General features: G+C 52.4%; 1 protein-coding gene across 1 annotated transcript; it reads right to left on the bottom strand.

The window, feature by feature from the left end:
• Positions 1 to 1,006: 1,006 nt before the first annotated feature.
• Positions 1,007 to 4,848, bottom strand: LOC106893602 (ras-related protein Rab-17-like). The gene is made up of 5 exons (XM_014951713.1): positions 4,683 to 4,848; positions 2,809 to 2,960; positions 2,246 to 2,371; positions 2,004 to 2,097; positions 1,007 to 1,519 (listed from the first exon to the last, which is right to left on the bottom strand). The coding sequence occupies exons 1-5, from the start codon at positions 4,837 to 4,839 to the stop codon at positions 1,407 to 1,409; spliced, it is 642 nt and encodes a 213-aa protein (XP_014807199.1). The 5' UTR covers positions 4,840 to 4,848; the 3' UTR covers positions 1,007 to 1,406.
• Between the last annotated feature and the right edge of the window lie 9,797 nt (positions 4,849 to 14,645).

Here is a 14,645-nt window from a genome sequence, read left to right as displayed (position 1 = left end):
GTTGCTTCTTGTTTGTTGTGTGGGTGTCTATTTTTGTCAGTTAGGTTGACGGTTGGACAAGATGATCTTTAAGGTCCCCTCCAACCTAGAAGATTCTGTGATTCTGTGATTTCCATGGTGCCAGCATCAAAAACAGCCACCCAATTCCTACGGCCCGGGTCAGAAATATTTGGGGAGTGCGTGTCCCCCGATGTCCCCCATGTCCCCCAATGTCCCTTCGCGAGCTCTGACACCAAAGCAGATAATTTTGTCCCCTCTCCAGTTTAGGGGTAAAAAGGGGGACAGGGGAAGGTGAGCCCCAGCGCTCAGCATCCCTGCCTGCCTCTCCTGGCCCAGCATTGGGACTCTGGGGGCTGTTTGGGAAGAGAAGGGTTAATTTCAGGAGGTAGGGACCAGGTGGAGGGGATGAGTGGCAATCAACACCTCTGCCTCCCAGCTGCCTTGAGGAAGGGGATTTAGGCAGGAGGAGGCAGCAGATGTTCTTTCTTGCTGGGATGGAGCTCCTGTCCTGTCCTGAGGACCTCTCAGCCCTGGGGAAGCATCTCAGGTGGGTGCTCCTGGCTGGTGTGGGGTGCTGGAGGTGGTCCCTGGGGCAGGTTTTGGCCTGACAAACCTGGGCAGAGGGTGCTGTGGTCCCCTCCTCAACGTGGGGAGCATCTTCAAGGGTGTCTGCTGCCTTGTAGCCGAGCTCAGCCTGGCCAAGCCTTGCCCCTGACATCTCTGTGAAGGCATGCCTCAAAAACCCAGCAACTGGGTTGCCCTGTGGACAGGACAAGTGGAGGTGACCACCACCTGTGGCCATGCTGGTGTTGCTGCAGCTGACCTGGAAAGGGTGGTGTATCTCCTTGAGCCCAACACCCCTTGGGTTTTCTGGGTTCCGACATGCTTTTGGAGATGTTTTTGGCATGTTCCAGTAGAGTAACCCATAATGCAGACACAGGGCATGGTGGTGCCTCTGCCCCAGACCTGGCTCTTGTATCAGTGACCCAACACCTTGAGGGCAATGTTCTCTTTATTTGCAGCCTGGGGATAAAAGCCACCAGGATGCACCTGCTTCACTCCAAAATGTTAACCCCTCCCTTTTTGGATGGGAAGGGACACAGAGGAGCTGACAGGCAGCTGGGGCAGGGTGTGTCACCAGTCAGGGCTGGTGGCAGGAGTACCAGAGTGTCATGCTCCTCTCTGGTAGCAGAAAGTTGGTGGAAGAAGCCCCCCAGGCTTTACCTCCTGGAGAATTGAAGAGGTCCTGTGTCCCTAGGACAGGCTCTGACCTTCCTCTGAGGAGGAGAGTGGTTGGGCTGAGCTGCCCCTGTAGTTCTGCATCTCCCAACATTGTCGTTGATCCTCTTGGAAACCTCATCCAGCCACTGCTGGCAGTGCAGCCTGAGGTCCACAGCTGTCCATCCTCAGAACTGGCAGCACCTCCTCTTCACCCCGCTCTCCCCCAGGTCAACTGTTGACCTCCCATGCGGGGATGAGGCAGATGCCTTCTTTTGTTCCCGCTGCAGGAGCTCTTGGGCTAGGAAGAAACACAAGGGGAGAAAAGGTTCAGTTCTCCTGCTGATGGGGTGGGATGTGATGGCTGTCCCGTCCCACCCCAGGGGGGTCACTGATGGCCACCTGTACCATCCCACAGTGACCGTGCTAGATGTCTACTGAGCAGTTATGCAGGGGATAGATATCTAGACTAGATACTAAAGCAAAAGAAGATTGTAGCTTTGGGAGAGGGCCTGAGATCCACCTCTGATGTTGGAGCATCCTGGGATGGATCTTTCCATCCTTCTGCCTTAAGAAGTGTGGCACACTTCACAGAAACCATGGACTGCTGTGTATGTGACCCTTGCAGCTGCCGGGTGTGACACAGGCTGGACCAGCTGGGAAGAAGACCTCAGTGGCAAGCACAAGTAATGGAAGGGGAGAAGGTGTTTACAGCCTTGAAGCAGAGGTTTGGGACCTGTGGTTCACCTGCCTCTGCTGTCACCTGCAGCCATCACACAACTCACCTATGGCCATAAAGATATCATTTACTTGGTGGTTGGATTTTGCAGACGTCTCCATGAACAGAAGGCCTTTGGTCCTTGCAAACTCTTCCCCCTCCTAGGTGGAGACAAGCAGAGTTATTCCCCCAGCCCTTGCCCATTTTGAAGGCATCTGAAAGCCTTTTAAATTCTCAGCTTTGCTGAACCCCAGTACTTGCTGGCAAGGGAGTGATGAGGGGGCCTGGGAGCTCACCACAGACGCTCACCTCGGTGGCAACTTCTCGCTCAGCAGCAAGGTCCATCTTGTTGCCCACCAAGGCAATGACAATTTCATCCGGAAGGAATTCCTTCTCCAGGTCCCTCAGCCACAGCTTTGCTCTGTTGAGTGTTTCCTGGAGAGATGGAGACAAAGCCACCCAGTGATCCGATTTTGATTTGATCCCTTTGTCTCAGGCACAGCAAAGCTGGGTAGGTGGCACCAAACCGAAGGGAGTGGAAGAGATGTGATGGGGAGGCTTTGATTGACCTCTCTGACAGGCAAACAAGCCACTGGCCTTCAACACCCTTAGGGATGAATCGGCCTTGGATGGGGTGTACCCTTCCTGCATGGCAGCAGAAATTGCCCCTGGGGTGGTGGCATGGTCCTGCATGGGCAGGGACAGCCCCTGGCATGTCCCCAAGTGGGACGTTCATCTTCTCAGGAGGTGCTCGTGTACTCCTCTCTGCTCCACCAAGGACAAACACCATCATCTGGACACTTGTGCCCCACCAGTGCTGGTGCAGCAGGGCTTAGTTTCGGCACAGATGGGGTCAGTGTCCCCTGCCTTACCTTCTTAGTGATGTCGTAAACGAGGAGAGCAGCGTGGGCACCCCGGTAGTAGAGGTGGCAGACGCTGTGGTACTTCTCCTGGCCTGCTGTGTCCCAGATCTCAAGCTTGATGGTGGCTACCTCCAGGTTGAGCGTCTGCATGAAGAAGGAGCCTGCAAGCAAGATGCAGGGGGCGTGCTGATGTGCATCAAGAGCAGAGAGCTCAGATCTGCTGCTGGGAGGTCAAAGCCACCCCAAAGACCCCTAGCAATGCTCGAATGCAGAAATTGGGATGGGTTTCTCATAAACATTGGCACTGTCAATGGGACAGCGTGCTGCAAGGCAGGGCAGGCTGGGAGCCCTTCCTGGCAGTGGATCTGGGTGAATGCACAGCACTTTTGATATCAGACAGCTCTGAGCTTTGGAGAATAGCCCCCAGAGAGCCACCTCCACCTTGCTGGTGGACCAGAGCTGTGAATAGGAACATCCACCGAAAAGTGCTCCCAACGGAGGGAAGCCTCCATCCCTGCTCCCAGGGAGCAGATGGCTGCTTATGGACCAGCCAGAGCTGAGGTAGAGGGATGAGGGAAGCAGATCCACAACACCTCGCTCTCCTCCACCAGATGCCTCTTCAGGTTCCAGGTGAGACCACAACATCTGTGTCTGCTGTGCCTTCTCACGGCAAAACCCAGGTATAATCACGTGAAATGAATGTCTACGATGTCTAGGTGCTGTAGGAAGCTGTGCTGAAGTGAACGTACAGGGGAGGCAGCTTGATGGCCCAGGGGAAGATGTAGAGGGAGCAGGGCTCTCAGAGCTCTCCAGATGGTTTTCCTCAGAGCCACGAGCGTGCATGTGGCCTGACCACGTGGCCGTGGGTTGTTCAGCATGGCCTGTCAGGATGGGATGCGTGGAGGCAGATGCTCTCCACCTTTGCCAGTGGGGCAGAGCGTGCATTTTACAGCCCAACGCTGGGGTCTGTAGTCTCCACCTTTGCCAGTGGGGCAGAGCGTGCGTTTTGCAGCCCAACGCTGGGGTCTGCAGGTAGGACAGGTAGCTCTTCACTGTGAGGGTGGTGGAGCACTGGAACAGGTTGCCCAGGGAGGTGGTTGAGGCCCCTTCCCTGGAGATATTCAAGGAGAGGCTCGACGAGGCCCTGGGCAACCTGGTCTAGTTGGGGGTGTCCCTGCTGACTGCAGGGAGGTCGGACTAGATGGCCTTTGGAGGTCCCTTCCGGCCTGGGCAATTCTATGATTCTATGACAGAGGAATGAGACACTGCTGTGAGCCTACCATCAGGCAGTGCTGGCTGTGGGTTCCTCCCACAGCTGGCCACCACCTCCTGGACTGTCCTGTCCACTCGCACCCCAGCCAGAACCTCCTCACTCCAGTGGGACATTGAGGCTGGGGCAGCGCCACGTCCAGGAGAGTCTCTCCTGGGGTGTCCAAATAGCTGTGAGGGCAGCACAGGACCACGGGTGCATAAGTCAGATGGGGCCACATGGTTTGGACTTCAGGTTTCACTCGTTTCACTGCTCATCTGCCTCCAAAAAGCAGCGCTGAACTAAACCTGTGCAATTTGGATGTGGCTCTCCTTACAGTCTGGTCCTGAGGGAAATGGGTGGCAGTGACGGGGGGAGGTCTGGCTCTGGGGCACATCCATATCATTTATGGGTTGGCATAGTGTTGGGGGACATGGTTTAGTGATGTGTTTTTTTTTTTGTCAGAGTTAGGTTGATGGTTGAACTAGATGATCTTGAAGGTCCTTTCCAACCTAGACGATTCTATGATTTTTCAAGAGTGGGCCTGTGCTACTGCAGGATATACTAACCTGTTCTCCTGCGTCCCACCCCACTGCAAGGAAGGGCCATAAAGCTTTTGAAGCCACTCACTCACATCCCACGGTGGGCAGCGACTCCTTGAAGTCATTTCTCACGTATCGGTAGGCCAGGCTCGATTTGCCCACTGATGTGCTCCCCAGGAGAACCACCTTGTGCATGTAGGTGGGATGAATTCCCTCCGAGGAGGTCTCCGGAACTGCTTTCTGTGCCATGCTCTGCAAGGAAACCAACTCTGTTCAAAACCTGTCTGCAAGTGTTAAAGTCCATCCAAAACATCCAGTTGGTCCATCCACCACTCCCAGGTCCATCAGCTGAGCCTCCTGCATCAGGTCCTGACCAGCAGCAGCCAGGCAGGTGGGGTTTAACCTCAAAATAGGCTAGAATAAAACCTTTGACTATCCTGAACCGAATTTAATGCACCAAGCCACCTGCCACTGTCGGTTATGACCACAGGGTGGAGATCTTTAGGAAGAAACTGGAGGCAAGAAGCCTTCATGGATGTAGACAAGATTAAACGGAGGGGGCACCTGCTTTAAAGAAAGGAAATACTGGAGAAGGCTAATGGCAGAGGGGACATCGCTTATGCTGAGACATGCTCTTGAGCAAGTCTCTTGAGTAAAGCTCTTGAGCATGTCTCCTCCCCCAAAACCCTGGTGAAGAGTTTAGGCTGAAGTTCTGCATTTATTGTGGGCCTCGGTTAGAAGTTACACTAGGGGAGCCAAAGTCAGGCTGGAGGTGAGCCCAGGTGAAGGTGACACTGCTACCAGCTTGCCAAGGACACCGCCTAGGGAATGGCAAGGCACCTCAAGAGCTGATGGGACCTGTGGTAGCGCCGCTTCAAGTCAGCCTGTTGCTTGCCACACCAAAAAACCAGGAGTATGAGGACCTGAGCCAAGCACCCTTGAGGACGGCACCACACGAAGCAGATGGCACATGATCCTGCACTGCAGATTAAGAAACCCCAGACAGACCAAGCATGTGAAGTCTCATGCCCTTGTGACCATTGCACCACAGGCTGTGACTCTGCATTGCTCAGGGTGGTGCCCCACCACGCTGCGCGGAGACCAGGGATGGTGGGAGAGCACGGCAGAGTGGTTGCCTCAAACCTGACTCGAAGAGAGCTCCTGCAGAACGTTGGCCATGCCCTGGGAAGGGAACAGTCAGTGTGAGCCCTCCTGGATGGCATGTGTCCCCTTCTCCCAGCCTTGAGTTCAAGGTAAGTGACACTGCCCCACTGTTGGTGGGAACTGTCAGCACAGTGAATAATCATGGCATGTGTCCCCTTCTCCCAGCCTTGAGCTCAAGGTAGTGAGTCCCCCCTTGGTGGGGACTGTCAGCACAGTGAATAATCATAGAATCATAGGTTGGTTAGAGTTGGAAGGGACCTTCAAGATCAACAAGTTCCAGCCCCCCTGCCCTGGGCAGGGACACCTCCCACCAGACCAGGTTGCTCCAAGCCCCATCCAGCCTGGCCTTCAACCCCTCCAGGGATGGGGCAGCCACAGCTTCTCTGGGCAACCTGTTCCAGTGCCTCACCACCCTCACAGCAAAGAATTTCTTCCTGGTATCTCATCTCAATCTCCCCTCTTCCAATTTAAAGCTGTTCTCCCTTGTCCTGTCACTGCACTCCCTGACAAAGAGTCCCTCCCCAGCTCTTCTGGAGCTCCCTTCAGCTGCTGGAAGGCTGAAGAATGCCATCTTGCAGCTAGCCAAAGCTTTGCCCTGGCTCCTCCTTACAGAGCTCCTCCTCCAAAGATACTCAGCTCCCACGGAGAGCTGTGCAGGAGAGAGGGAGGTTCATGCAGAGCCTGGAGATGAAAGGTCACGGGGTGTGGAACTGAGCAGGAGAGGGCATGAGATGACCTTACATGCCCTGATCCAACCTCACAGGCAGCAGCAAAGTGGAAATACGCCACCAGCAAGCCCATAACTGCTGTGTGCTGAGATGGGATGTGCCTCCTTACAAAGATCTAATCTAACACCCAAAGGCAGCAGAGGAGCCTTGGGAAGGATGCTGAAATGTTCCTGTCCTGCTGCTGGGTCCCTGCCTGTGTGTCCTGACCCTCTCACCACCATGGCGTGCCAGATGAAGACCCTCCCACGCTGGGGTGCACACTGCTGGAGTTGGGGGGCTTCCTCCATGTGCTTTGGAAGAAGGCCCTGGTCAGTCAAATAATGAAGATTTGGTGCAATTAGTGCAGCTTTCACCTGGAGCTCGCAGGAGTTTGGTGTGCATGACTTGCAGGTAAGCAAGAAGAAGTACCTTTAAAAAGGTACACCTAAGAGCAGTGCTAACCATGTAGATCCCAGCCCAGGAAGGTTTCTACAGCTCCATCATCTGACAAAAGCCTCTTGTGCCTGCGCAGTGCTCATCCCATGTACCTCCTTCATTTTGCCTGTCTTCCCCCTGCAATCTGGCAGCCTCCAGGCTTTTAATTCTTCTGCCTTCCCCAAGCTGTCATCAAAGCAGGCTCTCATTAAAAGCATTCCTCGGTGCTGGCTGAACAGATACATCACTAGATGCCAGTGGTTCTTCTTCTATGTGAGATGGGCTTTCATCCCCTTAAAAGCCATCTTCTCCCCCAGCTCATACAGCCCAGTGATGAAGAACAGCATGGCAGTTTGTGCAGAATAGCTAGTTAGGGGTGGGTTATATTTTTTTAAGCAGGGAAAATACAGATCCTGTGGCACAGCGTAAAAGAGCTCCTTATAGTATTAATAACGGAATCACAGAATTGTTGGAGTTGGAAGGGACCTTCTCGAGATCATCCAGTCCAACTCCCCTGCCAAAGCAGGGTTGCCCAGAGCACATCACTCAGGAGCATCCAGCTGGGGCTTGAAGATCTCCAGAGAAGGGGACTCCACACCCTCCCTGGGCAGCCTCTGCCAGGGCTCTGCCACCCTCACCCCAAAGTTCTTCCTCACATTGGAGTGGAACTTCCCATGGTCCAGCTTGTGCCCGTTGCCCCTTGTCCTGTCCCTGGCAACCACTGAGAAGAGTCCATCTCCATCCTCCCTCAGCCCACCCTTTAGATACTTCTAAGCATTGAGAAGGTCTCCCCTCAGCCTTCTCTTCTCCAGGCTCAAGAGCCCCAGCTCTCTCAGCCTTTCCTCATCAGGGAGATGCTCCAATCCCTCCATCATCTCTGTTGCCCTACGCTGGACTCTCTCCAGCAGTTCCCTGTCTCTCTTGAACTGGGGAGCCCAGAGCAGAGGGGGAGAATGACCTCCCTCCACCTACTGGTCACACTCTTCCCTAGGCAGCCCAGGATTCCAATTGCCCAGGCTTCCAATTCCAAAATGTATGGATTATATACATTTGCCTCTTTGAAGGCCTGGAAATAAGACTGCTATCCTTTCTGGGCAGTTACATTGGCTACTGTAGGTGATATGCCATAAAACTCTCTAGGGGAGCAAGAAGCTGCACGAAACCACCTGAGGTGGTCTATATTAAACTAAATTTCTCATTATTTCACTCTGCTGCTTTCTGTTTCACCCTGGAAGATTGTATTGAATCTGCAACAAAGCTCACCTGAGAATTACTGTAATGACAGACATTTCCTTGCAAACTTTTCGTGCTCGCAACCACCTCTTAGAGACGGGGAGTTTCGCCAAAGCTAATCTGAAACAATTTCTTGTCCATTTTAAGAAGCAGAAAGTGAATCCCACCCCCCTTTCGACCCACGGAGAACGGCAAGGAAGCAAAACACGTGGCTTCGTTTTGATTCGATGGAAAATAGGATTATGGGGAAACGGTGTTCTTTTTTCCTTTTTTTTTTTTTTTTTTGTTGTTGAAAAAGGAGTGCATGGAGCAAAACCCCGTGCTCACTGGCTAAGAGACTATGGGAAAACCCCTCCAGATATCTCATGTGGCTGGAAATCACCCTTCTGCTGCTGCTGCTGCCTGCCCTGGGGAAGAGCCTGTCCATGAGACCCAGTTTAGGGTTACAGTCAGCTCTGCAAACCCAGGATGGGGCTCTGGGTGCTGCCTCACAGCAAACAGCATCCCTCTTCTCTCAGCCTGTCCTGCCAATGTAGCAGAGGAAACTCATTTTTTCCTCATTCAGGAAACCTCCTCGACTTCCCTGGGCTGAGACCGACTGAACATCTCCAGGAGAAGCATTTAAAGCAACTTTCCTGGCCATTTCTGTGAATTAAGCCCCAGCAGAGCGCACCTGCCTGCCAGAAAGCGTCTGTCAGCATTAACTAAAGTAAGTTTGATTTATCTCACCGCAAACCCAAACCCCTGAAGAAGTCACTGATGCTTCTGTGCAAAATGGCTTCAGCAAAATTTCCTGTGCGGGCTTTGAAAGGCTGAGGTGGAACCTGAACGGGGACCACATTTCAGGGTTTCTTAGTTTGATCCTGGTAAAGAATAACTTCAGCAACTTGGGGGGCAGCCTGGGGAACAGCTGGGGTGTTGCGTGCCCCATCCTCATGCTTAGAATCATAGGATGGTTAGAGATGGAAGGGACCTTAAAGAACATGGGGCAGGGAAAGCTGAACCTGCTCAGATTCAACAGAAAGAGCCAGAAATTAGTCTAGACAAGCATTTCTCTTCCACTGTAAAAAATCCTGTTGGTGGATTTTTACAGCTCCGGATGTAAGGTGGTGGATTTTTAAGCTCTGGATACAGCTTAATGTTTGGTGACAGCTGTGTCCAGCAGCAGATATTTGGGGCAGGCTTGCCTGATCTTACACTTACCTAAAAGGCGAGTCCTGAAAAGGCTGCAACGCAGATCATTCCTCGGTTCCTAATGAAGGATTAAGCGTCCTTGTACCCAGGACATTGTGTTCTCAGCCAGACAGCCCCGTTCCCCCATCTCCATGTCTCCTCTCTCCTTCCTCGTGGGCACTGGTGCGAGTTTGTGGAGGCAGCTTTGACCAGCATTAACCAGTCTCCCCTTATGGAGCCCACTGGTTTAATGTAAATCAACTTAAAGGTAATGTGCTGGGTACAGGAGAAGGGCCAGATCAGTGACACTGCGCTTGAACTTCCTGCCCTCACTGTTTCCAAGAAGGAACCTGACAAATCTGTTTATGAGGGTGACTCAGTTGTTTATAATTAGCAGGAAAGCGGACTTTATCTAAGGAGCATCCTTTTACGGGGGGCATAAATGCTAGTAATAAAAAACACAAACGTGAGGTGGCAGAGTAGATATTGGAGCAGGGATGCAACAGTAATGGCTTGGCTTCGGCCACTCAATAAATTAGTATCTCTGCAGTATTTTTAACCTGGGGAAGGGGGATCCTGGTGTATTTCTTGTCAGGGGACAAGCCTTTTATTTCCAAAGAAAAACAGTTTAAAAAACAGGAAAGAAAGGCAAACCTTTGGGGATGGAGCCACTGAGAAGTGTTATTTAAGACTCTCTCTCTGACTTCCCAGGAAATTAACGATGTTTAAGTCTAATGATGCCTAACTGATGTCTAAGCTTTTCTAAACCACAAGAAGATCCTAAAGCCATGAAAGACGTTTGCTGAGTTTCTGCAGGGGTGCAGCAGTGAAGGAGAACCCCAGTTGTTGGCTCCTGGGACAAGCCAGGACCCCAGTGTCACCCACGTTTTTAGGTTCTTTCAGATCTAGATTTTTATTTTTGTTCGTTTTTTTTTTTTCCCCCCTCTGGGCAGTGGTCAAGCACCTACCTCCCCCATCTACCTCTAGTCTTCATCTCAAAGCACTCCTCTGATTTTTGGGGAGCCTCCTCCTCCCTGCTGAAGCTCTCGGGGGGGGGCTGGTGTAAGAGCCCGGCCGGTTGGAAAGTTCACTTAAGCTGAACAAAAAAATCCCAACTGTGAAGATTTAATGCCTAAACAGCCTGAGATTTACATGGTGCTGCTTTCTCCAGGTGACCAGCCCTCCTCAAAAGCTGGGGAGAAGGGAATCAGGGTCGTTAACCGTGCAGCCGGAGCAGGTTGGGGAAATAAGGCAGCAATAAACAGAGACTGTTAAAGCTGAGAGCTCCATGGCAGCTCCTCGGCTTCCCGAGAGGATGGGGGGAGGGCAAGGGGGCTTCCTAAATCTTCCTGAAATCTCTTCCCTTGGGCAGGGAGCCTCTGAGGATGCTGGAACGTGGGGGGCTGCTTCCCGGTGGGAGGATGTGAGTCCCCGGGGGGGGTGGTTTGTCTGGGAAACCCACCTCGGAGATGGTGGGTTGGGGCTTGCCCTGCGAGGAACCCCCCCAGGTGGAGAATGCCATTACCTTCCTGAAGCCTTTCTCTCCTCTTGCAGCGCTCCGGTGCGTGGTTTTGGGGTGAAACCCCCCAGTTCTGGCTGCCCAAATCTCTCCGTGCCGGCGCGGGCAGAGCAAAGCGAAACCAGCCGGTGGTGGTTCCTGTGGAGAAGGTGTCAAAGGTGAGAGGCAACAGGAGATCAATGAACCTTAGACCCAGCAGCAAGGCGGGACCGCCGTCACGCCGAGCAGGGGTGGTGGACGTGCCCCCACACCCCCTCCTTCCATCCATCCATCCATCCTTCCTTCTCCCCCTTCCTCCCTCCCCACTCCTCATTGCTGGGCTTTGGTGGTGGGTTTTGCTGGATGGATGGGTGGGTTTTTCCCCTCCCACCACCACCACCCAGTTTGGTGCCCAGCTCCCAGGGGCACAGGGAGAAGCCCTCAGCCTGCCATGGGGATGTTGAGGGTCAGGGAGGGCTTGGGTGAAGGGTGGGCTTGGAGCCCCGTGGCGTGCCAGGGACCTGGCCACCTCTGGGTTTTATAGTAGGGCAATTTCTGCTGACGCACGTTAGCCCCAGCTTTTGGTCGAGGGCCAAGATTAGGACTCAGGTAACTCGAGCCCGGGATTTCCAAAGTGATCTGGGTTTCAGGAGCGTTGGTATCTTGGTTTCGGGAGCGTTGGTTCATTGGTTTCAGGAGTGTTGGTTCCTTTACCCACAGCACATCGGTCTTCTCCCGCAAAGCGCTTCATGGGGGGGAGCTGGGGAGGCACAGAGCGAGGGAAAACTGAGCACTGGGGCTTTTACTGCCTTTTAATTAAGGTAATAGCTACTTAACCGCAGGCAGATGGGGCTCGGTGCTTCGGAGAAAGCTGCTCTTGTTAGAGCTCTAATATCTTGAGGGAGAAATCATGGCATATGAATGTGCCTGGATAACAGGTCTGGATGGAGAACGGGAAGATCTGATAATAGAAATCTAAATTAGGATAGATTTTTCTATTTCTGTTACTCATCTTGTCATAGTCAATGTCTTTCCTTCAAGTAACAGCTCCTCAAGTTTTCAGGAAGTGAAACTGACTGGACAAAATCCAGTCCTAATAGTCATAGGGAGCAGGGTGGAAAGCAGGAGTCCTTCAAGCAAGCTTAAAAAAAAAAGCATCATCCACATTTGGAAATGAAGAGCACGCCTTGTGATTTCCAAGGCCTGACTGCTGCAGCTCGATTACTTCCCATTTCTAGGATGAAACACCGTTTACAAACGCCAACCAGCTGCACGGGTGTCATATGGGACATAGGGTTCAACCCTATGAAAACCCAAACTGTCTGAGGCTGGTATAATTTTTTCAGCACAGAAGCAGTTTAGGTGCTTCCATCCCTCTCCCATAACTTGTTTCACAATGTGAAATGAGCTGGCTTAAAGCCTTATTTTCTTCCAGGGCTTTGGGTAGATTAGTTCCTCAGTGGGAGTCCCTGTGTGACCCTGGGAACAGTGGTGTTGGCACAGTGGGAGGGTAGGAAGGTCTTTCAGGGTTTGGGAAGGGCTTGGGGCATGAGTACCTTAGGCTGGGATTGCTGCAGGACACTTCCCATTGTGAAAACGTAAACCTCTGACAAACCTGGATTGTCCCATTTAGGATGCTGCTTGGCCCAGGGAATGCAGATGACCATCAAAACTCATTTTAATTTTTGGAAGTATGTAACCCATCTGCAAGGATCTCGTGCTTATACTGTTTGAGTGTCTTGAGCAATCATAAACTCACAGAATGGTTAGAGTTGGAAGGGACCTTAAAGATCATCCAGTTCCAACCCCCCTGCCCTGGGCAGGGACACCTCCCACCACACCAGGTTGCTCCAAGCCCCATCCAGCCTGGCCTTGAACCCCTCCAGGGATGGGGCAGCTACAGCTTCTCTGGGCAACCTCTTCCAGTGTCTCACCACCCTCACAGCAAATAATTTCTTCCTGGTATCTCATCTCAATCTCCCCTCTTCCCATTTAAAACCGTTCCCCCTTGTCCTGTCACTGCACTCCCTGACAAAGAGTCCCTCCCCAGCTCTCCTGGAGCTCCCTTCAGATATTGGAAGGCTGCTCTGAGGTCTCCCCGGAGCCTTCTCTTCTGAAAGGCAGTCGGCTCCCGTTTACCCACTGCTTTTGACCTGCGACATGCTCCTAAATGAAGCAGCTAGTTATTAGCAGAAAACAAGGCCCTCAGTCTTGGCTGGAAGGCTTTGAAGCCTGATGAAAGGATGGCTTTGTAGCTGCTAAGAGAAACTTCATTTCATTGCAGTAAGCAGCCACCTCATGGCGCTCTTATTTTCATACCAGTGTCATCTGTCCAAGCAGATGTTATGTCTCAGACGCCTTTGTTAATGGCTTTTAGAAAAGGAGATGGTGGAAACGAGATGTCTTCACGAGGCGCTATGGCCTGGATGATATAAATGGCCTTGAGTCCTCTGGAGCCCAGGGGAGCGTTCCCCTTGAGTGGGTTGGGAATTCTGCCTCCTGGATGGGCCCTTCTCCAGCTCCTGGTGAGCCAGACCCCACTAGAGGGCACAGCTCATCAACGATTTAAGACAACGGGGACTTGTCTCATTTATGAACTGGGCAACCAAACAGACATCAGTCAGTGAGGGTGAGAAGGGAGATGGACTGAGCTCTCCTGCCAGAACAGGGTGGGCTCTGTTCTCCAACCAACCAGGCTGTCAGCCTTTGAGATAAACGCTGTTGCAGTGTCAGGAAGATAGAGATTTTTGCACTTTCGGTTTTTGGGGGTTTTTTTGCACTATCTTGGTCTGCTTGCCTGTTTCTTGAGCATGTGGATATCTTGCTGTCCTGGATGCTCAGGACCAGACCTCCTTCACCTTCACCTCCTTCACTCTGCATCTAAATCAGATGGCATCAGGAGCGACCTGCACAAAACTAGGGATGAGCCTGCTCAGTTGAATGCTTCCTTACCCAAAACAAACTTTACAGGCAAAAAATGGGCGTTTTTCTGAGATTAGGGATTGCGTTTAATCTTATGCTTGCCTGATGTTATTATCACGGAATTGTCAGAGCTGGAAGGGACCTTCTAGAAATCATCCAGTCCAACTCCCCTGCCAAAGCAGGGTTGCCCAGAGCACATCACTCAGGAGCATCCAGGTGGGGCTTGAAGATCTCCAGAGAAGGGGGGACTCCACACCCTCCCTGGGCAGCCTGGCTTTGTGAAACTTTTCTGGCATAAACCAGAAGCTGGGGTTTGCTAGAGATGCTTTGAAGTTACACCCGTAGAGATTGAAGCTGCTGCAACAGGGACAGAGCAGTAGGAGCTCACCAGACACGGTGGCCTGAAGCCCTTGATTGCTTTTTCAGAAAGCCACCTATCTACAATACAGGTACGTACGTACGCAGGCATTTTAGAAAGTATGGGGTGCATATATGATAGCTTCCAAATCCTGCTGTTTTCCTGGGCTGTGGTCTGGTGGCTTTAGAGCTCTGGGCTGCACTGGGAGCCCATGGTGGCCACGGGCCACTGCTGACCTGGTGTAAAGCCTCTGCTGTTGCAGACTGCCCTATATATAGGCTCTGATGGGCTGCCTCTGTATTGCCAGGCTTTCCAAGAGTGTCACCCGTCATCTTGATGCTGTTGGGAAGCCAATTCTGTGTCTATTGTGAGCTCTGGCTTGCTGGACAGAAGTGAGGTTATGGTCAGATTTAGACAGCTGGCAAGGGGCGTGCAGAGCCCGGAATGAACGGTCCCAGAAACGTGGCTTTTGTCGTGACCTTGCCTAAGTGATTTTTGGCTCCTGGACCAGCTGTAGGACAGACAACTTGTCTCTGCACCGCCAGCTTCAAAGGAGCCAGTCACT

The sequence above is a fragment of the Calidris pugnax genome, unplaced genomic scaffold (assembly GCF_001431845.1).
Source record: "Calidris pugnax isolate Ruff unplaced genomic scaffold, ASM143184v1 scaffold184, whole genome shotgun sequence".
Taxonomy (NCBI): domain Eukaryota; kingdom Metazoa; phylum Chordata; class Aves; order Charadriiformes; family Scolopacidae; genus Calidris; species Calidris pugnax.
This window is presented reverse-complemented; position numbering and strand designations above follow the sequence as displayed.

Excerpts from the sequence above, each read along its gene's own strand:
- LOC106893602 (XM_014951713.1), bottom strand. The coding sequence starts at position 4,839 with ATGGCACAGAAAGCAGTTCCGGAGACCTCCTCGGAGGGAATTCATCCC. Across the intron at positions 2,372-2,808 it reads TTTACGACATCACTAAGAAG|GAAACACTCAACAGAGCAAA; the intron begins GTAAGGCAGGGG and ends CCATCTCTCCAG. Across the intron at positions 2,098-2,245 it reads AGCGAGAAGTTGCCACCGAG|GAGGGGGAAGAGTTTGCAAG; the intron begins GTGAGCGTCTGT and ends GTCTCCACCTAG.